This window comes from Bos taurus, chromosome 19 (assembly GCF_002263795.3).
Source record: "Bos taurus isolate L1 Dominette 01449 registration number 42190680 breed Hereford chromosome 19, ARS-UCD2.0, whole genome shotgun sequence".
NCBI classification, from domain to species: domain Eukaryota; kingdom Metazoa; phylum Chordata; class Mammalia; order Artiodactyla; family Bovidae; genus Bos; species Bos taurus.
This window is the reverse complement of record NC_037346.1, coordinates 12,856,371-12,875,490: the sequence shown is the minus strand read 5'-3', so window position 1 is coordinate 12,875,490 and position 19,120 is coordinate 12,856,371. Positions and strand designations below refer to the sequence as shown.

Sequence of the window (19,120 nt, the reverse complement as noted above, 5' to 3'; positions counted from 1 at the left end):
AAGTAGCAGAATAAAACTATTGACATAAGATGGGAGGATAACGTGTTAATGTCATAAACTGGTCAAGGCCAGCACTGCTTCCAAACTGAGAGAAGATGAATGGGTCACGCCTGCAGCTGGCCTCACGTTGTTATGCCAAGAAGTTTTTCTAGAGGAAGCCTCCACCGCTGCTGTGGACAGGCTCCCCGTCGCAGCCATCGCTGGATCAACCCCTCCTCGAAGACGGGTTTGCTGCCATGACCTTTCACCCCTTGATGTTTCAGACACTGAAGCCCCACATCTTCACTGTGGGCGAACAGACCTACAGGAATGTCAAGAGCCTGATCGAGCCGGTCAACCAGTCTGTTGTTGTCAGTGGAGAGAGTGGCGCTGGAAAGGTAAGCGGGCCTCCTTCCCACCCTGGCAGCTTCATGACTGGCTGGACGGGCAGACAGGCTGGGCTGGGGCTCCAGGGAGTGTCACTCCTGGAGTCAGCATGCAGTGCTGGGTGGGACCTGGGCAGGAAGTCAGGAGCCAGGGGTTCTAGGCCGGCTCTTCCACCAGCTCTGCCCTGACCCGAGGGGAGAGTCTTTCCTCTCTGAGCCTTCATGTCCTCATCAGAGGACTCTCCCAGCTCTGACAGCCATTGGAAACAAAAGTCAGCAGTTGGGGGTTCCAGCATAGCGTTGAAGAGCATATCAGAACAGTATTCAGCTCTTGCAGACCTCAGTTCTTCCACGTGTAAAATGGCAAGGAGGGAAGGACTGGCACGTAGCTCACAGGGGCTTTCTGTGCACGTAAGGCGCTTGGTGGCGTGCTCGGCACACGGCAGCACTCCTCCAGAGTCGTTGGGGTTCCAGTAAGGAAGCACCCCGCCTGCATCTCTGGGTCACCGTTGATGGCAAGGGTGGTGCATGGGGCCGGATGCGGGGAAGGACAGAGTCTCCTGTGTGGTCATGCGGTCCCCAGGCGGCACAGTCAGTCCAGGTGACACGGAACATTGTGCACGGATGGGTGAGGAGTTGCGCGGCTGTCAGAGGCCTGCTGGCCAGGGCCTCACCCCCTTCTTGTCAAGCCTCACCAGCCACCCAACCCTTTCCTCCACGTTACCTTCTCAAGGGATTCTTTGGACCGTAAACCCACTCTATCTACAGTCACCCATGAAAGCATTGCCAAGCACCTAGGCAGGTTCTAGGCCCTGGGCTAGCCATGAGGAGTGGCAAGTGGAGAAACAGAGATAGCCCAGTTGGTAAAGAATCCACCTGCAATGCAGGAGACCCTAGTTCGATTCCTGGGTCAGGAAGATCCACTGGAGAAGGGATAGGCTACCCACTCCAGTATTCTTGGGCTTCCCTTGTGGCTCAGCTGATAAAGAATCTGCCCACAATGGGGAAGACCTGGGTTCAATCCCTAGGTTGGGAAGATCCCCTGGAAAGGAAAAGGCTACCCACTCCAGTATTCTGGCCTGGAGAATGCCATGGACTATGTATAGTCCATGGGGTCCCAAGGAGTCGGACATGACTTAGCAACTTCCACAACAATGCTTGGCCCAGTGGGAAAGACAGACAAGGAAGCAGATGAAGACTGCACGCTCTAGGGATGAGGCTAGGACTTGGGTACACAGGTGATCTTGGAGAGCTGTGCCGAGGCTGCTGGTGGGGTGGTGATGCTCGGCTCCTGGATGAAGCCCATTGTCCTCCAGAATTGCTCTGGGGAGCTGAGGCTGGGCCTGGCCCTAGACCCATGCAACCAGAGCTCAGAAACCCTTTATTGAATAGCTACTGTGGTCATGGGCTGGGCCTGGTATCTTTTTAAAATTTATTTTTAATAACTAGCAATATAGCTACATAGTTCAAAAATCGAGCAATACTACAGGGCTTACAAAGAAAAACAGCGGCCCTGCCTCGTGTCTCTCAGCCCTGTTCCCTGTCTCAGGGGCAGCTGCCTTTCCATCTTAGCAGTTTGTTTGGGTATGGCCATCCATGTTTCTAAACAACGTGCTTATGTAATTAGTTACTGATTTTTCCCTTTTGAACCTTCGCTGTTCACTTCCTACTTTGACGGTGTAGCCCTGTTACCCTGCCCCCAAATGCATATGTAATTATCTTATGATTTCTAAGGAGGTTAATATATATAGTGCTATGTACATATTGTTCACAGCCAAGCACTATAATATCCTATGATTATATTTCCTTTCTTGTATGATTTTTACTTTCTTCTTAATAACTCCCACATATATTCACTTGTATAGTTTTTACATACCTGTTCTTTATTATCAAACTTGTCACCAGAACTGGGAAACACCTGCCCAGCTGGCAGTAGATCAGGTGCTTTTTCTCCCCTGGTGATGCCCTAGCTAGCGCTCTCATGTCTCCTCCATCCGGACTGGTGGCTGCCAAGGGCTGCTGGGGAGCTGTCACCCGGGAGCTGTCTGCCCCGCTCTGGGGATCCAGAGTGCCGTCCGTCCTGTGGTAAATCCCGTTGTCGGAGGCCAGTGGCTTCCTCCTCTTGCTTTACTGCCTTGTTTTACTGGAGCATTTTCTTTAGTAGCTTCTCGACAAAGGTTACATGAAGGGCATATTTTGAGTTGTTGCACATCTGCAAATGTTTATTGTGCCTTAATTTGACATCTTGGCTGGATATTCTGATCTCAAGTTGGAAATGATTTTCTTTCTGAATTTAGAAGTTATTTCTTCATATATTCTTCGAGTGTTGATGTTAAAAGTCCCAGTCCTTAAGTGGCAGTTTGTATTTTCTTTCCAAAAGTTTTTAGGGTCATCTCGATAGGTGTTGAAATTCACAGTGACGTGTCTTTTCTCTCTTGCCGTGCTGGATACTTTGTGTAGGTCTTTTTAACCTTGAGACTCATGTCCTTTAGATTGGGAAAATGCTATATCTAATAATTTAATAATTTACACCGCTTGTTTTCTCCTTCTGAAATTCCTATTAGTAGGGAGTTTGATAAATTGTCTAATATCCTATTTTTCTTACATATTCTTCTGTCTCTTAATATTTTGTCCTGTCTTCTGGGAGATATTCTCTAATTTATCCTTCAATTCTTTTTAATTTTGAATTTTTATTAAGCAGTTTACTTCTAAGAGTTCTTTCTTATTCTCTGAGTATTATTCCGCCCCCACCCCCCCCCCCGCCAGCATCTTGGTCTTATTTCTTCTCTTCTCTTTGAGGATCTTTCATGATTTTTACTTGGCTCCTGCCCTTTTCATTTGTTTCCTTCTAGTTCCTTTTCCTCTTTTGTTGTGATATTTGCAATCATGTAAAAGAAGTTTACCAAGTAGTTGATGATCTTTGAATTTCTGTTCATACTTAAGAGTAAAGCCTTAAGCAACTGATTAGAATCTACGTTTATGGACAGGATACCATAAACATAAGAGATTATGAAAGAGTTTAGAAAGCTACCTCACCAGGGGTAGCTTTCTAAACCTGTGGGACCCTGAATGCCCATAACTTTGTTCTCATGAGCTTGTTAGTATCTTTTCTCCAGAAAAGATTTCATCCAATCTCTTTCCTGAGAGATGGAAACTACAGTTATATGGAAATGATAAAAATTAAAAACATGAACAACTCCTTTATGCTTATCAGCAGGTTAGACATGCAGAAGAATACATCAGTGAACTTGAGAGTGGGTCAATACAAATCAAAAAACAAAGAGGGAATTGAGAAAGAGAAAAGGTGCGTCCAGGAGCTTTGGTGCAACATCAGATGGTTTTCCATACTTGGAATTGGTGTCCCAGGTGAAGAGAGAATGTGGGTCGGAAGTATTAATAACATCCTAAGAAAACTACCAAAAGCTGGCAACCACAGATCCTTGTTCTTAAATGCAATTGAAAGGAGAAATAAAGTCAAAATTAATAGTTTGATATTTGTACATTCAAGTACACGTGGAATTGATATGGACTCTTCTGAGCCATAAAGCAAATCTCAATTTGAAAAGATTAAAATATGAACTGTGTTGTAAATATCCTTTGGTAAACCCAAATATCCTTTGGGTCAAAGAAGTAATCACAATGCATGTTAGAAAACACTTTGAACTGAATGAAAAGGAAAGCACAACATATCAAAATCTGTGCTTTAAAAAAAAAAGCAGCGCCTGGAGGGAAATTTGTTGTAGCTTGTGTTAGAGAGCACGAGAGGCCTGCGCACCACACCTGGAGAGAAGCCCCACTTGCCACACCTAGAGAAAAGCCCACACGGCCACCAGGATCCAGCACAGCCAAGAATGAGTGAATTGTCGCTGTTGAATCGCTGAAGTCATGTCCAGCTCTCTGCGACCCCATAGACCGCAGCATACCAGCATCCCTGTCCTTCGCTATCTTCCGGGGCTTGCTCAAACTCATGTCCATCGAGTCGGTGATGCCATCCAACCATCTCATCCCTGTTGTCATCTTCTCCTCCTGTCCTCAATCTTTCCCAGCATCAGGGTCTTTTCCAGTGAGTCAGCTTTTTGCATCAGGTGGCCAAAGTATTGGAGCATCGGTCCTTCCAATGAGTCTTCAGGGTTGATTTCCTTTAGGATTGACTGGTTTGATCTCCTTGCAGTCCAAGGACTCTCAAGGGTCTTCTCCAGCACCACAGTTTGAAAGCATCAGTTCTTTGGCTTTCACTCACATCTGTACATCACTACTGGAAAAACCATAGCTTTGACTATACAGACCTTTGTCAACAAAGTGGTGTCCATAGTTCTTAAATAAATAAAAAAATTTTTTAACAAAACACTAAAGTAGAAACAGAAAAAAATAATGAAGTAAATGAAATCAATGGCTGTCTTTTTTAAAGATCAGTAAAATCAGTAACCCTCTAGTCAGACTTTTTTATTGGCCATGAGGCACAGCTTGTAGGATCTTAGTTCTCTGACCAGGGATCAAACCTGAACCCCCTGCAGTATAAGCACAGAATCCTAACGACTCGACCGCCAGGGAGGTCCCCTTCTAACCAGACCTAGAGAGAGAAAAGGACAAATTACAAATGTCAGAAATGAAAGAATAGGCATAACTAAAGATCCCACAGATGAGATTTTTCATTAACTTTATTTCAATAAGTTCTCCAATTTAATGAAAGAGTATTTTGAAACATGTTAACGGCTGCAGCTCACACAAGAAGAAATACATAACCTGAATATCTAAATTTCTGAGGCAAATTTAAATCATAGTTAAAAATCTTTCCTCTTAGAAAGCCCCACGCTCAGGCGGTTTCACTTTGTGGATTCTTCCAAGTGTTTAAGACCCTGATGCTGGGAAAGATTGAGGGCGGGAGGAGAGGGGGCAACAGAGGATAAGATGGTTGGATGGCATCACCGACTCGATGGATGTGAGTCTGAGCAAAGTCTAGGAGACAGTGAAGGACAGGGAAGCCTGGTGTGCTGCAGTCCCTGGAGTCATGAAGAGTCGGACACGACTGAGCCACTGAACGACAGCTACAACCAAGTGTTTCTGAAAATTAATGTTACCAGTTCCATACAGGTTCTTCTAGAAAACAGTAGAGAGGGAACACCTCCCACCTCAGAGCGAGACCTAAAAATACATATACCAAAAGAGCAACCAAAAAAAAAAAAAACCCAAAACAAAGCTACAACTAAAAACTTAGATCTAGAGCAGTGACGAGATCCAGAGTCAGTATATGGAAATCTCTTGTGGCTCTCTGTCCTCACAATGAACAATTGGAAATTAAAATGTAAATAGACCTCATCTATTTACATGGAGAAGGAAATGGCAACCCACTCCAGTGTCCTTGCCTGGAAAATGTCATGGACAGAGGAGCCTGGTGGGCTGCAGTCTGTGGGGTCGCAAAGAGTCGGGCACGACTGAGCGACTAACACTTAACACATACAGACCTCATCTCAGCTGATTATAAAAACAGTGGGAATTTTATAATTAGATTGCCTGAGTATAAATCAGAGCCCTATCATTTACTGAATATGTCATCTTCAATAAAATTTAGGTTTTCCTGATGCCCGAGTTTAATCATTTTGAAAGCAGGTAGTATATAACTGCACTGCATCTGTAGGGCTGGTGAAAACATACGTGGCTCAGTAGCCTGCTCAGGTCGGTGTGGGTGGCCCTCCTCTATCCCAGCCCCCGTCATTCCTTTTTTTCCTCTTTGGCCGAGAGGGTGCCTTGCGGCTCACAGGCGTTCCCCTAGTTGTGTCCTGCGGGCTTCTCTTGTTACGGAGCACAGGCTCAGTAGTTGCCACTTACCGGCTTCTCTAGTTGCGGCTCTTGGGCTTAGTTGCCCCATGGCACGTGGGATCTCAGTTCCTCAACCAGGAATCGAACCCTTATCCCCTGCCTTAGAAGGCAGATTCTTAACCGCTGGACCACCGGAGAAGTTCCTCACCACCGCCCCCCAATTCGTAAATGCACCCTCAGGAGCTAGGAGAAGCAGAAGTCGGTCAGATGAGGGACACAGTTGAATTCAGCTTTCAGCCCTTTGATCAGCAACACGGATGGCGGACAAGAGGGCGGTCGCGGGCCCCAGTCCCCCTGGCAGGCTCACACGTGGACGGAACGCGGGCACAGCTCCCACAGGGCCATTTCTGCCGCAGACATGGACATCCCGCTGCCTGATGAAGTTCTACGCCGTGGTGGCCGCCTCACCCATGTCCTGGGAAAGCCACAAGGTTGCCGAGAGGATCGAACAGCGCATCTTGAACTCCAACCCCGTCATGGAAGCTTTCGGTAAGCCCAGTGTCCTCCGCACAGCTCCTCCGCCCCGTCTCCTCTGGAATTTACCACCTTCCGGGCAGGGGAGCACTGTTTTGAGACCCTCTCTTTGCGGGGTGGAGAATGACTCATCATTCAGTGCCTTGGATCCCCAACCATGCCTCCCGGGTGCCCTTAGCCTCCTTCCGGCTGTGGTCGCATCACTCTGTCGACCTCTCCGTCTCGCCCAGGCAAAGGGAGCAGAGGTGCGGGAGAGGCTCACCCAGTCCATGTCCCGTCCTTCTGAACAGCTCCCTGATGGTTCAGAGAAGGGAACATGTCTGAGGATGCACAGCAGTCGTGTCCATGTTGGCACTCTAGATGTTGCGCCTTACTGTCCACCTCAGTAGTAACGCTTGTTTTTTTTGAGGGGGGGTGGTGGGGCATACCGGTCTCTGCTGCTGCAGATGGGCCTTCTCTCGTTGTGGCAAGTGGAGGCTGCTCTCCAGTTGCAATGCCCAGGCTTCTCGTTGCAGTGACTTCTCTTCTTGAGAAGCACAGGCTCTAGGCGAGCAGGCTTCGGTAGTTGTGGCACATGGGCTTAGCTGCCCCGAGACACATGGAATCTTCCCGGACCAGGGTTCAAAAACCTGTGTCTCCTGCATTAGCAGGAGTATTTTTAACCCCTGGACCACCAGGGAAGTCCCGACACCTTGTTTTTGATCCTTTCCCTTCAAACAAAAATCCCTGACTGCCTAGATTGGCTCTTCCCACTTTGCCAGGAAGTTCTAACCCAACTGAATCACACTTGCTAAAAGCCCAAGTGCCCAGTCCCTAGCCCTGTCCCCTGTGACCCGGAAACCAGTAGAGGGGCCTGTAGGTGACTTGAGGATAGCGGCGTGGCCCCAGCAGACCTGCGGCCACCTTAGCCCGCGGGGCCTCTGAACAGAAGCTGTGGTCCGCAGGGAACGCGTGCACGCTGAGGAACAGCAACAGCAGCCGCTTCGGGAAGTTCATCCAGCTCCAGCTGAATGGGTAATCTCTGCGGCCACCCTGGCTGCTGGGGGGCCGGGCGAGCTGGGGGGCAGTGCCCAGCCTGGGCTGCCACCACGGGCAGAACCCTGCCGTGCCTGGCAGGTTCGTATGTGGGGTGAGTGAACCTGTGCGTACACTTTGAACCTGGGGAACTCTAGGTGCCCCAGCCTGAGGGACCCAGGGACTGTGCCTGTCCTGACACGTGCCTTCTGGCTTCTGCCCTTCGCAGAGACTTCTAGTTAAAACTGTCACTTAAAACTGTCACCTTGGCCGCATCTCTGAGCTTAAGGCTGGGGCTTCTCTTCCTGCCTTGGGCTGGGGCAAAGTGAGGCACCGAGGCCTGGGCCCTGTCCCTGAGCTGGTTGGAGGGGACTGTCCCAGCCCTTCCCCTCCCTGCCCCTGCCCCCACCCCAGGACCTGCTGAGAGGTCCTCCCCAGTCCTCATGACCCCCTTTGCTTAAGTGGAGGAGCTGGGGCGAGGCTGCAGCCTGGCACACAGTAAGTTCCCAATAAACGGCTCTGGAGTGAACGGACCACTGACGGGCTCCAACCTGCTTGTGCCCAGGGCCCAGCAGATGACGGGAGCTGCAGTTCAGACCTACCTCCTGGAGAAAACTCGAGTGGCCTGCCAGGCCCCCAGCGAGAGGAACTTCCACATATTCTACCAGGTGAGTCCCAGGCGGGGCCCACAGCTGCCCAGGTGCAGGGCGGAGAAGGGTCTGTGCCTCTCAGCCTACCCGCCCCGCCGCCTGCCTTGCTTCCTGCCTCCTCTTCGCCGGGCTTTCAGCGCTGCCACCCCACTTACTCCCACAAACCTCACGTCACACTCGCGTCTCGCCCTAGCCCTCGGCTCCCTGGGCAGTCCCAGGCCTGGAGGTGCGCTTGCCTTCTTTTCCCATCAGAGGGTCCTTGAGGCTGGGCCTGTCTCCACACGGGAAGCACTCACCTTCAGACGGAGGGCTGTCCTGGAACAGCAGCTGCCTCCACCAACCGAACAAAGCCTTCCCTAAACTGTGTCCCCTCCATTAGACCAAGGGTCCGCCGAGGCGTGGACAGTGTCTCGCTGCTCTCAGATCGGGACCGGGGGCTCCCCAAACAGGGTTAGGGTTTCCTCCTCATGCCACAGGCCCCCTCAGTGAGTGGGGTTTTTTTGCACCGAATGGAGATGCCCAGAACTATTTGCCACTGCTTTCCCGCCCCTGCCCGCCCTTGGCTCCCTACAGGGGCCTCTGGGTCTTGTGGTGTGGCTGCCACTCCCCCCCGCCGCCCACCCAAGTCCATGCAGTCCTGGGCATCCCCGGTACCCCTGGCTCAGCCACCCGTTCCCACCCCCACAGATCTACAAAGGAGCCCACGCAGAGGAGAGGGTCCGGTGGCGCCTCCCCGAGGGAGCCGCCTTCTCCTGGCTGCCCCACCCAGAGAGGACCTTGGAAGGTAGGGGGAGCCTTGCCCGGTGCCCTGGGCTAGCCCAGCAGCACCCACACATCCCTCCAGGGCCCGCCGCCCCCGCTGACCTTGGGTCCTGACGCAGGGCTGTGGCTCGGATTCCTTTACAGAGGATTGTTTCGAGGTGACCAGGGAGGCCATGCTTCATTTGGGCATCGATGCCCCCACCCAGAACAACATCTTTCAGGTCAGAGGAAAAGCCACACCACTCACGTGTGGTGGCGGTGATGGGCAGCCCCCTTCGTAGGGCCCTTCTCTCAACTCGGGAGTCTCTTTCCCTGAGGATCTAGGACTCTAGGCTCCGACGGCACGATCACCAAGGAGGCGACCACCTCTCTGCGCAGCGGAGCCTGGAGACAGGGTGTCAGGGTGGACAGGGCCAGAGCACAGAGCGCTGTAGAAGAAACCAGCACGGTGATCCCGGAGGTCAGAGGGAAAGTGCCTGGATCAGTTGTTGCTCTGTTAAATCAGAGCAGAGAAAACAATGCTGCCACGTGTTTGTCTAGCGTGTTAAAACTTTCAAATCATCACTCTTAGCTCACTTGTTTTTTTCAGCGGTTCCATGGGTATGGAGATTATTCCCATTCCATGGTTGAGACCTGCCCAAAGCCAGACAGCACTTGGTGGTACAGATAGTTTCTTGAAGACATGCTGGTTCCAACTTCCCACCTCCTTCTCCTTCTTCCTGGGACTCAGTGCTGGCCCAGGCGAGCCGGGCCCAGTCACCCCCACTGGCGGCCTCCGTCTGCAGGTGGTGACCCCTGCAGAGCAGTGGGGTGAAGTGTGGCCTCCATCTCCATGTGGGGGTTGCTCAGGCAGGGGAGGGGGGTCACAGCCAGTACGGGCAGCTTATACAGAGGGACGGCACGGGGGACAAGCCCAGGGCAAGTGGACCACCCAGGAGTCTGGCCAAGTCTGCGAGCTTGAAGGCAGCATGAGCCCTGGCCCATCCACAACGCCCATCAGCATGGCAGTCTCCTCCTGCGGTGCTTGTGGCCTGGAAGCCACCCTTTCTGGGACCAGACAGGGATGGGGGGAGAGGCCCTGCTCTACCGGTGCCTGGTCCAAGGGTTTCCAAGTTGCTGGACCCAGGGGTCCTCTTCCTTTAGCCCCCCCGGGGGCTCCCCCGAGTAGATCACCCACTGTACAGAGACCAAGATCACAGCTCCTTCCCTGGACTGGGCCGGGCTATCGGAGCCCAACAGTGTCAGGAAAGGAGCAAAGGGCACCAGAGCCAAGCCCCCAGCAGCCACACAGAAGTGGTCTGGACCACAGGAGACAGTCTGGTCCTGGAGCGGGAGACAGAGGGACAGACTGGGTGGTGTGGCGCTCCCTTTGGCTGCCCCAGGAGGGATCGGAAGTCAGACTGCCTGGGCTCTCATCCTGGGTTCCTTCTCCTTTACCAAGTGTGGGCTTTAACCTCTGTCTCGTCTCTGTCGTGGGCATCACCATAGCACGTGCCTCACTGGTTACACGAGACTATGCGTATCACTTGTGGAGAGCCCTGCCTGGCCGAGTCCCGGAGTAAGTGGGCAGTAAATGAGAGCTGTTTCTATTCTGCTTTCGTGATTCTGTTCGGCAGGAGAGAGACCCTTCCCGGGCTGGGCTCCAGCCCTTGAGAAGGTGCCCACTGGGTGTCCTCTCCTGCCCCCTCAGGCCCTGGCTGGACTGCTGCACCTCGGCAACACCCGGTTTGCTGACTCAGGGAACGAAGCCCAGCCCTGCCCGCTGGTGGATGATGCTCAGTGTGAGGGCGAGGACCAGGGGCTTTGGTCACACCGCCCAAGCGTGAGGCAGGCCCTGACCAGAGGAGGGCCAGCGTGTGGTGGGATCGGGTGCAAGGAGGCCAGAGGGTGCAGTTTGGGATCTGTGCCCCTGGGCTGTCGGCTGTAGGGCCCTGCCCTGGAGGGGTTCCTCCTCACCCCAGCTCTGCTGAGGCAGACAGCTTCCTCTGCATCTTACAGATGAGAAAACGAGAGCAGGGGCGGGTGGGGGTGAGTGGGTTATGCAGTGCTTTATCCCACTCCTGGCCGTGTGGACTGGGGCACAGCAGTCCTGGGTTCAAGTCCTGCCCCTGCCCCTGTTGAGTCTCTTCTCTCCCCGTTCCTGAGTTTGCTCTGCCCCATTGAGGGGGTCACGGCTCCACCATGATGACTTCACGGGGCCTTGTGCAGAGGGCCTTTTGGACGGAGGGTATTTCTGCCTCCCAGGCTCTGTTGGGACGTCGGCCTTGCTGCTGGGGCTCCCGGAAGATCATCTGCTGGAGACACTACAGATTCGAACCATCCGGGCGGGCAGGGGCCAGCAGGTATTCCAGAAGCCCTGCTCTCAGGCCGAGTGCAACACCCGCAGAGACTGTCTGGCCAAACTGGTCTATGCACGGTGAGTGCTCTGGGCCCTGCCCTCCTCCCAGATGCCCCCAGTCTGGAGTTGGACCAGACAGAAGCAGACGGGTTCCCTGCCCCGTTCCCCAGCCCCGGGGGGACAAGAGGGAGTGGCTGCTGGGCTTCCCCAAGCAAAGCCCTTGGCTCGATTCCAGAGGGCTCTGCGTGGGGAAGTGGCCACAGCCTGGCCTAGATTCAGCGTGTTGTTCGGGGACAGGAGCCTGCCTTCGCCTTGGCGATGGGCGAGGAAGGCCTGCCTGGCCGGCCGCTGGCAAGGCCAGCCCAGAGGTGACGTGAGTTCCTCCCAGGTCCAGGCGCAGACCTGTGGATGAATAGGCTCCTTGGTCCCTGCCCTCGTGCTCTCTGTAGCCACCTGGGGTTTTGATAGCTGCTGGTAGAGCCGGGAGTTTAGCCCACAGCCTTGAGCAACACTGCAGGGAGTGGAGCCCAGAACGGGGAAGGTGGGGGTCTTGGCCTTTCCCTGTTGGTTCTGTGGGCATCTCCACCCTCCGGCCATGCACTTGGGGGCGTTTCTCACCCTGGGCTCTCAGACCCTTCAGAATGCCCCTGAGGGTATCTGGGGCCCAGGATTCTCTGAAACGATGGGACAGAACACCTCTGTGTGTGCGTGTGCACACATGCGAGTGCTTGGGAAGGAGGGAAGGTCCCGTTGCTTTCATGAGCTTCTCAAGAGCTAAGAGCCGCACCAGCACCGGTGAGGGAGTCAGAACCTCGGAGGGAAAGTGGCCCAGGGCCCCTGGGCCCAGACTGAACCCAGTTTAGCAAGGGACTCCGTTCTCACTCCCTCGAAGCAAATTTCAGGTCAGAATTTCAGGACAAGGATTTTTAAAGGTTTTGTGTCAGATCACGGCAAAATGGGTAGATAAAGCGTGCCGGTTACAGACACAGTGAACCTCTAACCATGGATCATTTTACACACAGCAAGCAGGTCCTTCTATCACTATCTCTTGTTTTTACTACCTCCCATGGATATTTGAAGCCCTTATTGCAAAAATAGAAACTGTTTAAAAATTTGCAGAGCAGTTACTTAAAGAAATCGTAAGGAAGAAAACCCTTGTATCATGTCGTATGTGTCACCACGTTGGACGGCAACCATTCCATCGTCTCAGGGGAGATGGTTGCAGAGTGCAGGGTGTCACTGTCCAGCTGGGGTAATGGGGTGCCCTCATAGGACAGAGTAGGCAGGTGTCGGGGGGCCTTGAGCTCTGGCCTCCACTGGCCGAGGTTTGCAGGGGAGTCCAGTGAACTCAGGCCTTTATAATCCCACCCAGGCCTGCCCCTCCACCCCTTGTCTAGACAGCAGCTGGGTGCCAGGCCAGTGACTGGGCGCACCCACACCCTGTCTAGCCCCAGCATTCCACAGCAGACCTCAGCAATATTGTAGAGTCACTTTCAGACCACCGCAGTAAAGTGAGTCGCACAAATTTATTGGTTTCTTGGTACATAGATAAGATGTATTTACACTATATGGTAGTCTGTTAAGTGTGCAGTGGCTTTACATCTAAAAGAACAATGTATAATAATTTTAAAATAGCACTTTTAGAAAAGTAGCACAATAGGCTTGTTCGATGCCGGGTTGGCACAGACTTTCAGTCTGTAAACCAGGCAGTAAAGGAAGCTTACTGTGACGTGCCTGCAGCTGGTCCCCTGCTCACTCTTGCTGTGGACAAGCCAGGCCTTCGTGTGCCTGGGAACACACGTGACCCCAGCCTGCAGGTGTAGTGGGCTGGGACAGGATGGGCGGGAAACCAGCGGAGAGGGTTTAGCCCTTGACCTTTCAGGCTCAGAAGACAGGCCCTCCATCTGAGGGTTGGTACCCAGGCTGGAAGGGCAGTTCTGCCACCCTTCCAGCTCAGCCGGACCCCTCTCACCCGAGCCCACTCCCCCCACACACACACCAACAGGCTGTTTGACTGGCTGGTCTCGGTGATCAACAGCAGCATCTGTGCCGCCCCCGACTCCTGGACCACTTTCATAGGTAGGTCGGGGGTCCACGGACAGAGAGCAGAGCCTGGGTCTCCTGGGGGCTTCCGGGCAATTCTGCACCTATCCCCTGCTGCTCCACCAGTGTGGGCCAATGTCGCTTTCTCCAGTGCCCGTGTCTCAGCATCCCTAGCTCTCCAGGCAGGCTCAGCTGGTGCCCGGGCCACGAGGGCCCCTTCACCCCCTGGAGACCCAGATCCAGTCTCAGATTAGTGAGGAGCAGCGAACGGGCTCAAAGGGCCTTAGGGGGGATTTGAGAACATCTTTGGAACCTGGATGGGACAGTCAGGTAGGGGAACCTGGGTGGGACAGTCAGGTAGGGAAGGAAGCAAAGCTCAGAGGCATCAGTAACGTTGGCTCACAAAACAGCGAGCACCCACTGAGCAGCCACGACCCAGGCCATCCAGACTGGGTGGGACACGGGGTCCCTGGGGCCTGGTTCCCTCACCCCTTCGGCCTCTTCCCGCTGAGTTCTGAGGGGCAGGAGGCGGTGATGGGAACCGCCTCTCTCCTTGGGGTGGGGTAGAGTACCCACTCGGTTTCGTCTTCAGGCTGCCAAGGGTGAGGCTTCACCCCAGGCCCCTGTAGCCCCACAGTAGCCCCCACGGGTTCCCCTGGCCCCCCAGGCCTGCTGGACGTGTACGGGTTTGAGTCGTTCCCCAACAACAGCCTGGAGCAGCTCTGCATCAACTACGCCAACGAGAAGCTGCAGCAGCACTTCGTGGCTCACTACCTCCGGGCCCAGCAGGTGTGTGGTGCACTGCCCGCGTCCTCGCCCTCTCCCCGGCCCCCAGCCCCGTCCCGGGTGCCACTGGGCGCCTTCAGTTCCCTCTGTGAGTGCCGAGGCCAGCAGGGGGTGACCCCCCAGAGCTCAGACCCCGACTGCCCTCCACCCCCAGGAGGAGTATGCAATGGAGGGCCTGGCGTGGTCGTTTGTCAGCTACCAGGACAACCAGCCCTGCTTGGATCTCATCGAGGGGAGCCCCGTCAGCATCTGCTCCCTCATAAACGAGGTTGGAGGGTCGCTGGCCTGCGGAGCCCCCAGGGCGGGGCTTTGGGCTTTTCCCGGGACCTCGAGGCCCACCCTGCGCCTCTTTCTCTCTGTCTGCTTAGTGGGTTCGCCTGCCCTGTGAGCCCTCTGTCACAGGGGTGCCATGATGCTCCCATGGGTGGGTTCCCGTGCCCCTCTGCCCTGTGGCTGACTGCCCGCCCCACACAGGAGTGCCGCCTTAATCGGCCAAGCAGCGCAGCCCAGCTCCAGACGCGCATCGAGAGCGCCCTGACCGGCCACCCCCGCCTGGGGCGCGACAGGCTGAGCCCGGAGCCCAGCTTCATTGTGCTGCATTACGCGGGGCCCGTGCGGTACCGCACCGCGGGCCTGGTGGAGAAGAACAAGGTGAGGGCCACGCCGTGCCCGGTGTCACCTGTGAATCCAAACGCGGAGGCGTCGCCGCACGTGTGCAGAAACATCCACTGTGTTCCCTGCCCGCCCGCACATCCTCTCGGGGTCCAGGGTCACCTCTCGGGCCCACCTTTCTGAGGTCTCTGCTACTCTGGCACGACCTGCCTAAAAACAACCCGCCTCATACCGCGTCTCCTGGCCTCCAGGTTCAGACGTGGGCCGGCCCTCCTGGGGCCCCAGTGACAGGGCCGGCAGCTCCCCCCAAGCCCCCTGCCCTCACCCGCTGCTCTGTCCTTTCCCCATAGGACCCCGTCCCCCCGGAGCTGACCAGCCTCCTGCAGCAGTCCCAGGACCCCCTGCTCAAGGTGCTCTTTCCTGCCGACCCCGAAGACAAGTCCCCTGAGGAGCCCTCCGGCCAGAACCGGGCCCCTGTGTTGACCGTGGTGTCCAAGTTCAAGGTGGGCCCAGCGGCGTTGACACCACGTGCTCGCTCATGAGTGTCCAGCGTTTACCGAGCACCTCTTGGGATCGGGGCTGTGCGCCCGGAGCACGGCGGAGGCCCGTAGCCGTGGTCCCGGTCTGCGGTAGAGACGGGAACCTGACAGATGAACTGGGGGTCTGTAGTTGACGTGACAGGAAGCCTCAGACCCGTGGGCGGCGGTGTGCCCTCTCGCCCACCGCTGACAGTCATCACAGCAGAGCAGTGGCTGCTGAACCTCCGTGGCGGCCGGCTGCCAGCTCCCTCACTTCCGGACAGACTGTCCTCGGGCCGTGTGCTGCTCTCGGCCCCGCCCCTGGGCCCTCCCCTCAGCTCTGCGTTACTCCCACCCTCGTGCCGCCCCTCTCGGTTTATTCCTTGTCCTGCTTCCAACCATTCTCTTCACCTCCCGGGACAGGGAAACACATCCCTGTCTAGCCTCAGACACGCTCCTGAGGGCCCGCCCCCTGTCTGCGAGGCCCTGCACTGTGAGGTGACGGCGGACAGCTGTGTCGTAGCCCCAGCACACAGTACGGGCTTAGTAATGACAGGAGTTGCCCGAATGAACGACAGGGGTTCTGAGAGGGTTCCCTTCTGGGAAGATTGCCCTGGTTGGTGTTGGGGGAGCCTGAGACTAGATGCAGGCAGATGGACCAGGTGGAGGGTCACAAGTCAAGAAGGGTCCCTGGGGGCATGCTCTGAGTATACCCAGTGAGGGCCACTGGGAGTCATCCGGGGTGTGTGAGGGTCATGGGCTCCGGGTTGCCCAGCTGATGCCGCCCCACAGCCTGAGCCGCAGTCTCTCCTCTGCAGGCCTCCCTGGAGCAGCTCCTGCAGGTCCTACATGGCACCACACCCCACTACATTCGCTGCATCAAGCCCAACAGCCAGGCCCAGGCACAGATATTCCACCGAGAGGAGGTAACACACTGGGCTGGAGCTGCTTCGTGGAGGGTCCCATTGTGCCGAGACGCTGGCGGGGTGAGAAACGGGACGTCTGCTCCAGGTGGAGTGACGTGAGGAAGGGCTTCTCTCCCCAGCTCTGGCAGGACAGTCGTGTACGGTGGTGTGGTCTGTGCACTGCACAGTGGCCCAGCCACAGAGGCGAGTAGGGGCAACAGTGCATCTTGCTCTCTGCTCGCCAAGCCACGTGCCCTGACGGACAGGCGGCCCAGAGGAATGGGTGTCTTACGATTAGCTGAGAGTCTGAGTCACCTTACAGACCAGGCACAGGGCTGGTCCGATGAGGGTGTAGTTCCTAAAATTTGCTCAGAAGCACTCTGTGGCCAGCAGCTGCCCTTTGCCCTGTGGAGGGATGTGGGTGAGATGTGAGAGCTGGACGGTGCTGGAGTGGGTCCCACAGTCACATGGTTGATGTGGCCTTAGGGTCCATGGCCAGGATCACTGCTCTATGGTAAAGACCTTGGGTGAGTCCCGGAAGCGTCTTCACAGTACAACCTCCCCCGCCTCTCAGCTGTGACGCACGGTGTTATCTGCAGAATATAAAATAAACAAAAACGAGGAACTGGATTGGGCTGCGTTGTGAAGCACAGTTGGAAGCAGTAAGATGGCCAGCACCGGCCTCGGCTGTACCAGAAGCCAGGCTTCACGTAAAGGGATCTGGGGCCACCAGGACCCCTTCTAGCAGGGAGGGTCTCTCCAGGTCCCTTGACTGCTCGCTGCCCCGAAGAGTGCCCTCAGGGGAGCCCGCAGGTCCCTGCCAGCGGGGCCACTGACGACATGGTGTCTGGGGCCTATGGCCCCTGCTGCCCACGCCGTCTCCCCTCCCCGCAGGTCCTGAGCCAGCTGGAGGCCTGTGGCCTCGTGGAGACCATCCACATCAGTGCCGCTGGCTTCCCCATCCGGTGAGTGGGTCGGTCTGTCTGTCCGGCGTGGGGGCGGGGCAGAGCCAGGGAGGTGCTTGGGCCGCGGGTCAGCAGGATGTGGAGATGGAGTGAGAGGCAGGCCTGTGGAAGTCGGCCTGGAGCTTTAGGGCTGTGCTCACTTGCTGTGCCCTGTTTTGAGGAGGCACCGGGTCTGCCCTAGAGTCAGGAGAGATGGGAGGACGTGAGTGGGAAGCCATTACCGATCCTCCGGGCGCAAAGGATGGCCTGGTGAAAGAAAAGGGGGTAGAAGCGGACTCTGGCCTGGCTGTGGGGATGGGACCTGGGCTGGTGGACGGTGGGTCACTGGCGAGGGGAGCAGCCGACTTCCAGGCCACAGAAGCAACGTCCAGCTTCCATCTGAGGCAAATGGGTGAATCGGGACAGTTCCTGACACAGGATGACCTGGGGGGACGCCCAGGGGTGGGGAGTCAGGTTTGAAGTGTTGGGGCACGTGAGGGGCTGTTCTTGGTGACTTTTAACAGCACGAGCAAGGAGGAGACCCCAGGGGGAGGCGGGAGGTGTGAGGCCACTCCCTGAGGGATGAGAAGCCGGCAACAGCCTGGAGGGAGTCAGGGAAAGAGGAAGCGGGGCTGCGGGTATCCTGGAGGCTGAGAGCGAGTGCACTCTGTGAAGGCCTTGCCGAGAAAAGCAAGGCTCCATCCGGGAGAGGCTAAGGCTGGCTTCCCGCCAAGGGAGCCCAGTGACCTCATCCACGCAGTGGGCACGGCAGGGCAGCGTCTCGCTGGTGGTCAAGCAGAGTAAACAGTGACATCAGCTCACCACTGGTCACTTTCTCCTTCCGCCTGCCTCGGCTTCCAGGGTCTCTCACCGGAACTTCATGGAGCGGTACCAGCTACTGAGAAGGCTCCGTCCTGCCATAACCCCCAGCCCCCACGGCCCGTGTCCAGATGGAGGGCGCTCAGGTGAGGGCACCCACTGGCCAGTCATCTGTTCACCCAGTTCCCTGAGCACCTACTTGGACCATCTCAGGGCGAGGGCCTGGGGCCTCAGAGATGAGTAAGACACAGTCCTGCCCTCATGGCTCTTGGTCCAATGGGAGAGAGACTAAAAGAAGGCAGTTAAGCAGTGAGGAAAGTGGTGAGACAGAAACAGGATGCTGTGGGTGGTGTAGAGAGGTATGAACCAAAGGCTTCCTGGAGGATGTGGCATCTGAGGTGGGGTGGGACTAGCCAGGTGAAGGCACTCCATGGACAGGAGACAGCACCCTGTGTGTGAGGAGCTCCAGGCTGTTGAAGGTTGCTGGCTCCTGGGCATAGAGGACAGTGGGAGGCGAGGCTGGGGGCAGGCGGGCCCAGTCCCAGAAGCCGGACATTCTTCAGATAGATGGGAGGCACTTCCAGGAAGGGAGGGGGTGATACCAGCCTGGGGCTTTCCAGAGGCCACTGCAGGGTGGGGCCCTGGGTGGCCAGAGGGGAGAGAGGCTCTAGATGTGGGCACAGTTGGGAAATGTTGGGAAGAAATTGGTCGGACTTGGCTAGCATTGGATTCGATGTAGGGAGGAGACGAAAGGATTAGCCAGGCCTGGCCAGTGGGGAAGAGAGGTCGGGAAAGGGCTTTCTTTCTGGGGCAGCTGCCGGGCCAGGCCTGGCCAGGGGGATGTCAGGAGAGGCCTGCTCTACAGGGGGTTGTCTGTCGCACTTGGCGTCACTGAGGCTGTGAGAGCAGGTGTGAAGACCCTGGGCAAAGGCCAAGGACGGGGCAAGTCCCCCCAATACACCCACACACACACACCTGGGCAAAGGCCAAGGACAGGGTGCGTGCCCCCAGTACACACACAACCCCCACAGCCTTCCCCCAGGGCCGTGTACCCACAGGCACAGTTCTGCTTT

General features: G+C 55.9%; 1 protein-coding gene across 4 annotated transcripts in view; it reads left to right on the top strand.

Annotated features, from left to right (window-relative positions):
• MYO19 (myosin XIX) overlaps positions 1 to 19,120 on the top strand; it is a 33,466-nt gene that overhangs the window by 8,514 nt on the left and 5,832 nt on the right. For 2 of the 4 annotated variants that reach the window (NM_001024501.2, XM_059877863.1), the window contains 16 exon segments: positions 264 to 377; positions 6,539 to 6,671; positions 7,601 to 7,670; positions 8,236 to 8,338; positions 9,008 to 9,104; positions 9,227 to 9,303; positions 10,773 to 10,863; positions 11,327 to 11,498; positions 13,426 to 13,499; positions 14,131 to 14,252; positions 14,404 to 14,517; positions 14,724 to 14,900; positions 15,212 to 15,364; positions 16,198 to 16,305; positions 17,179 to 17,249; positions 18,090 to 18,193. In NM_001024501.2, coding sequence (NP_001019672.2) covers positions 264 to 377; positions 6,539 to 6,671; positions 7,601 to 7,670; positions 8,236 to 8,338; positions 9,008 to 9,104; positions 9,227 to 9,303; positions 10,773 to 10,863; positions 11,327 to 11,498; positions 13,426 to 13,499; positions 14,131 to 14,252; positions 14,404 to 14,517; positions 14,724 to 14,900; positions 15,212 to 15,364; positions 16,198 to 16,305; positions 17,179 to 17,249; positions 18,090 to 18,193 — 1,780 coding nt within the window. 4 annotated transcript variants of the gene reach the window in all.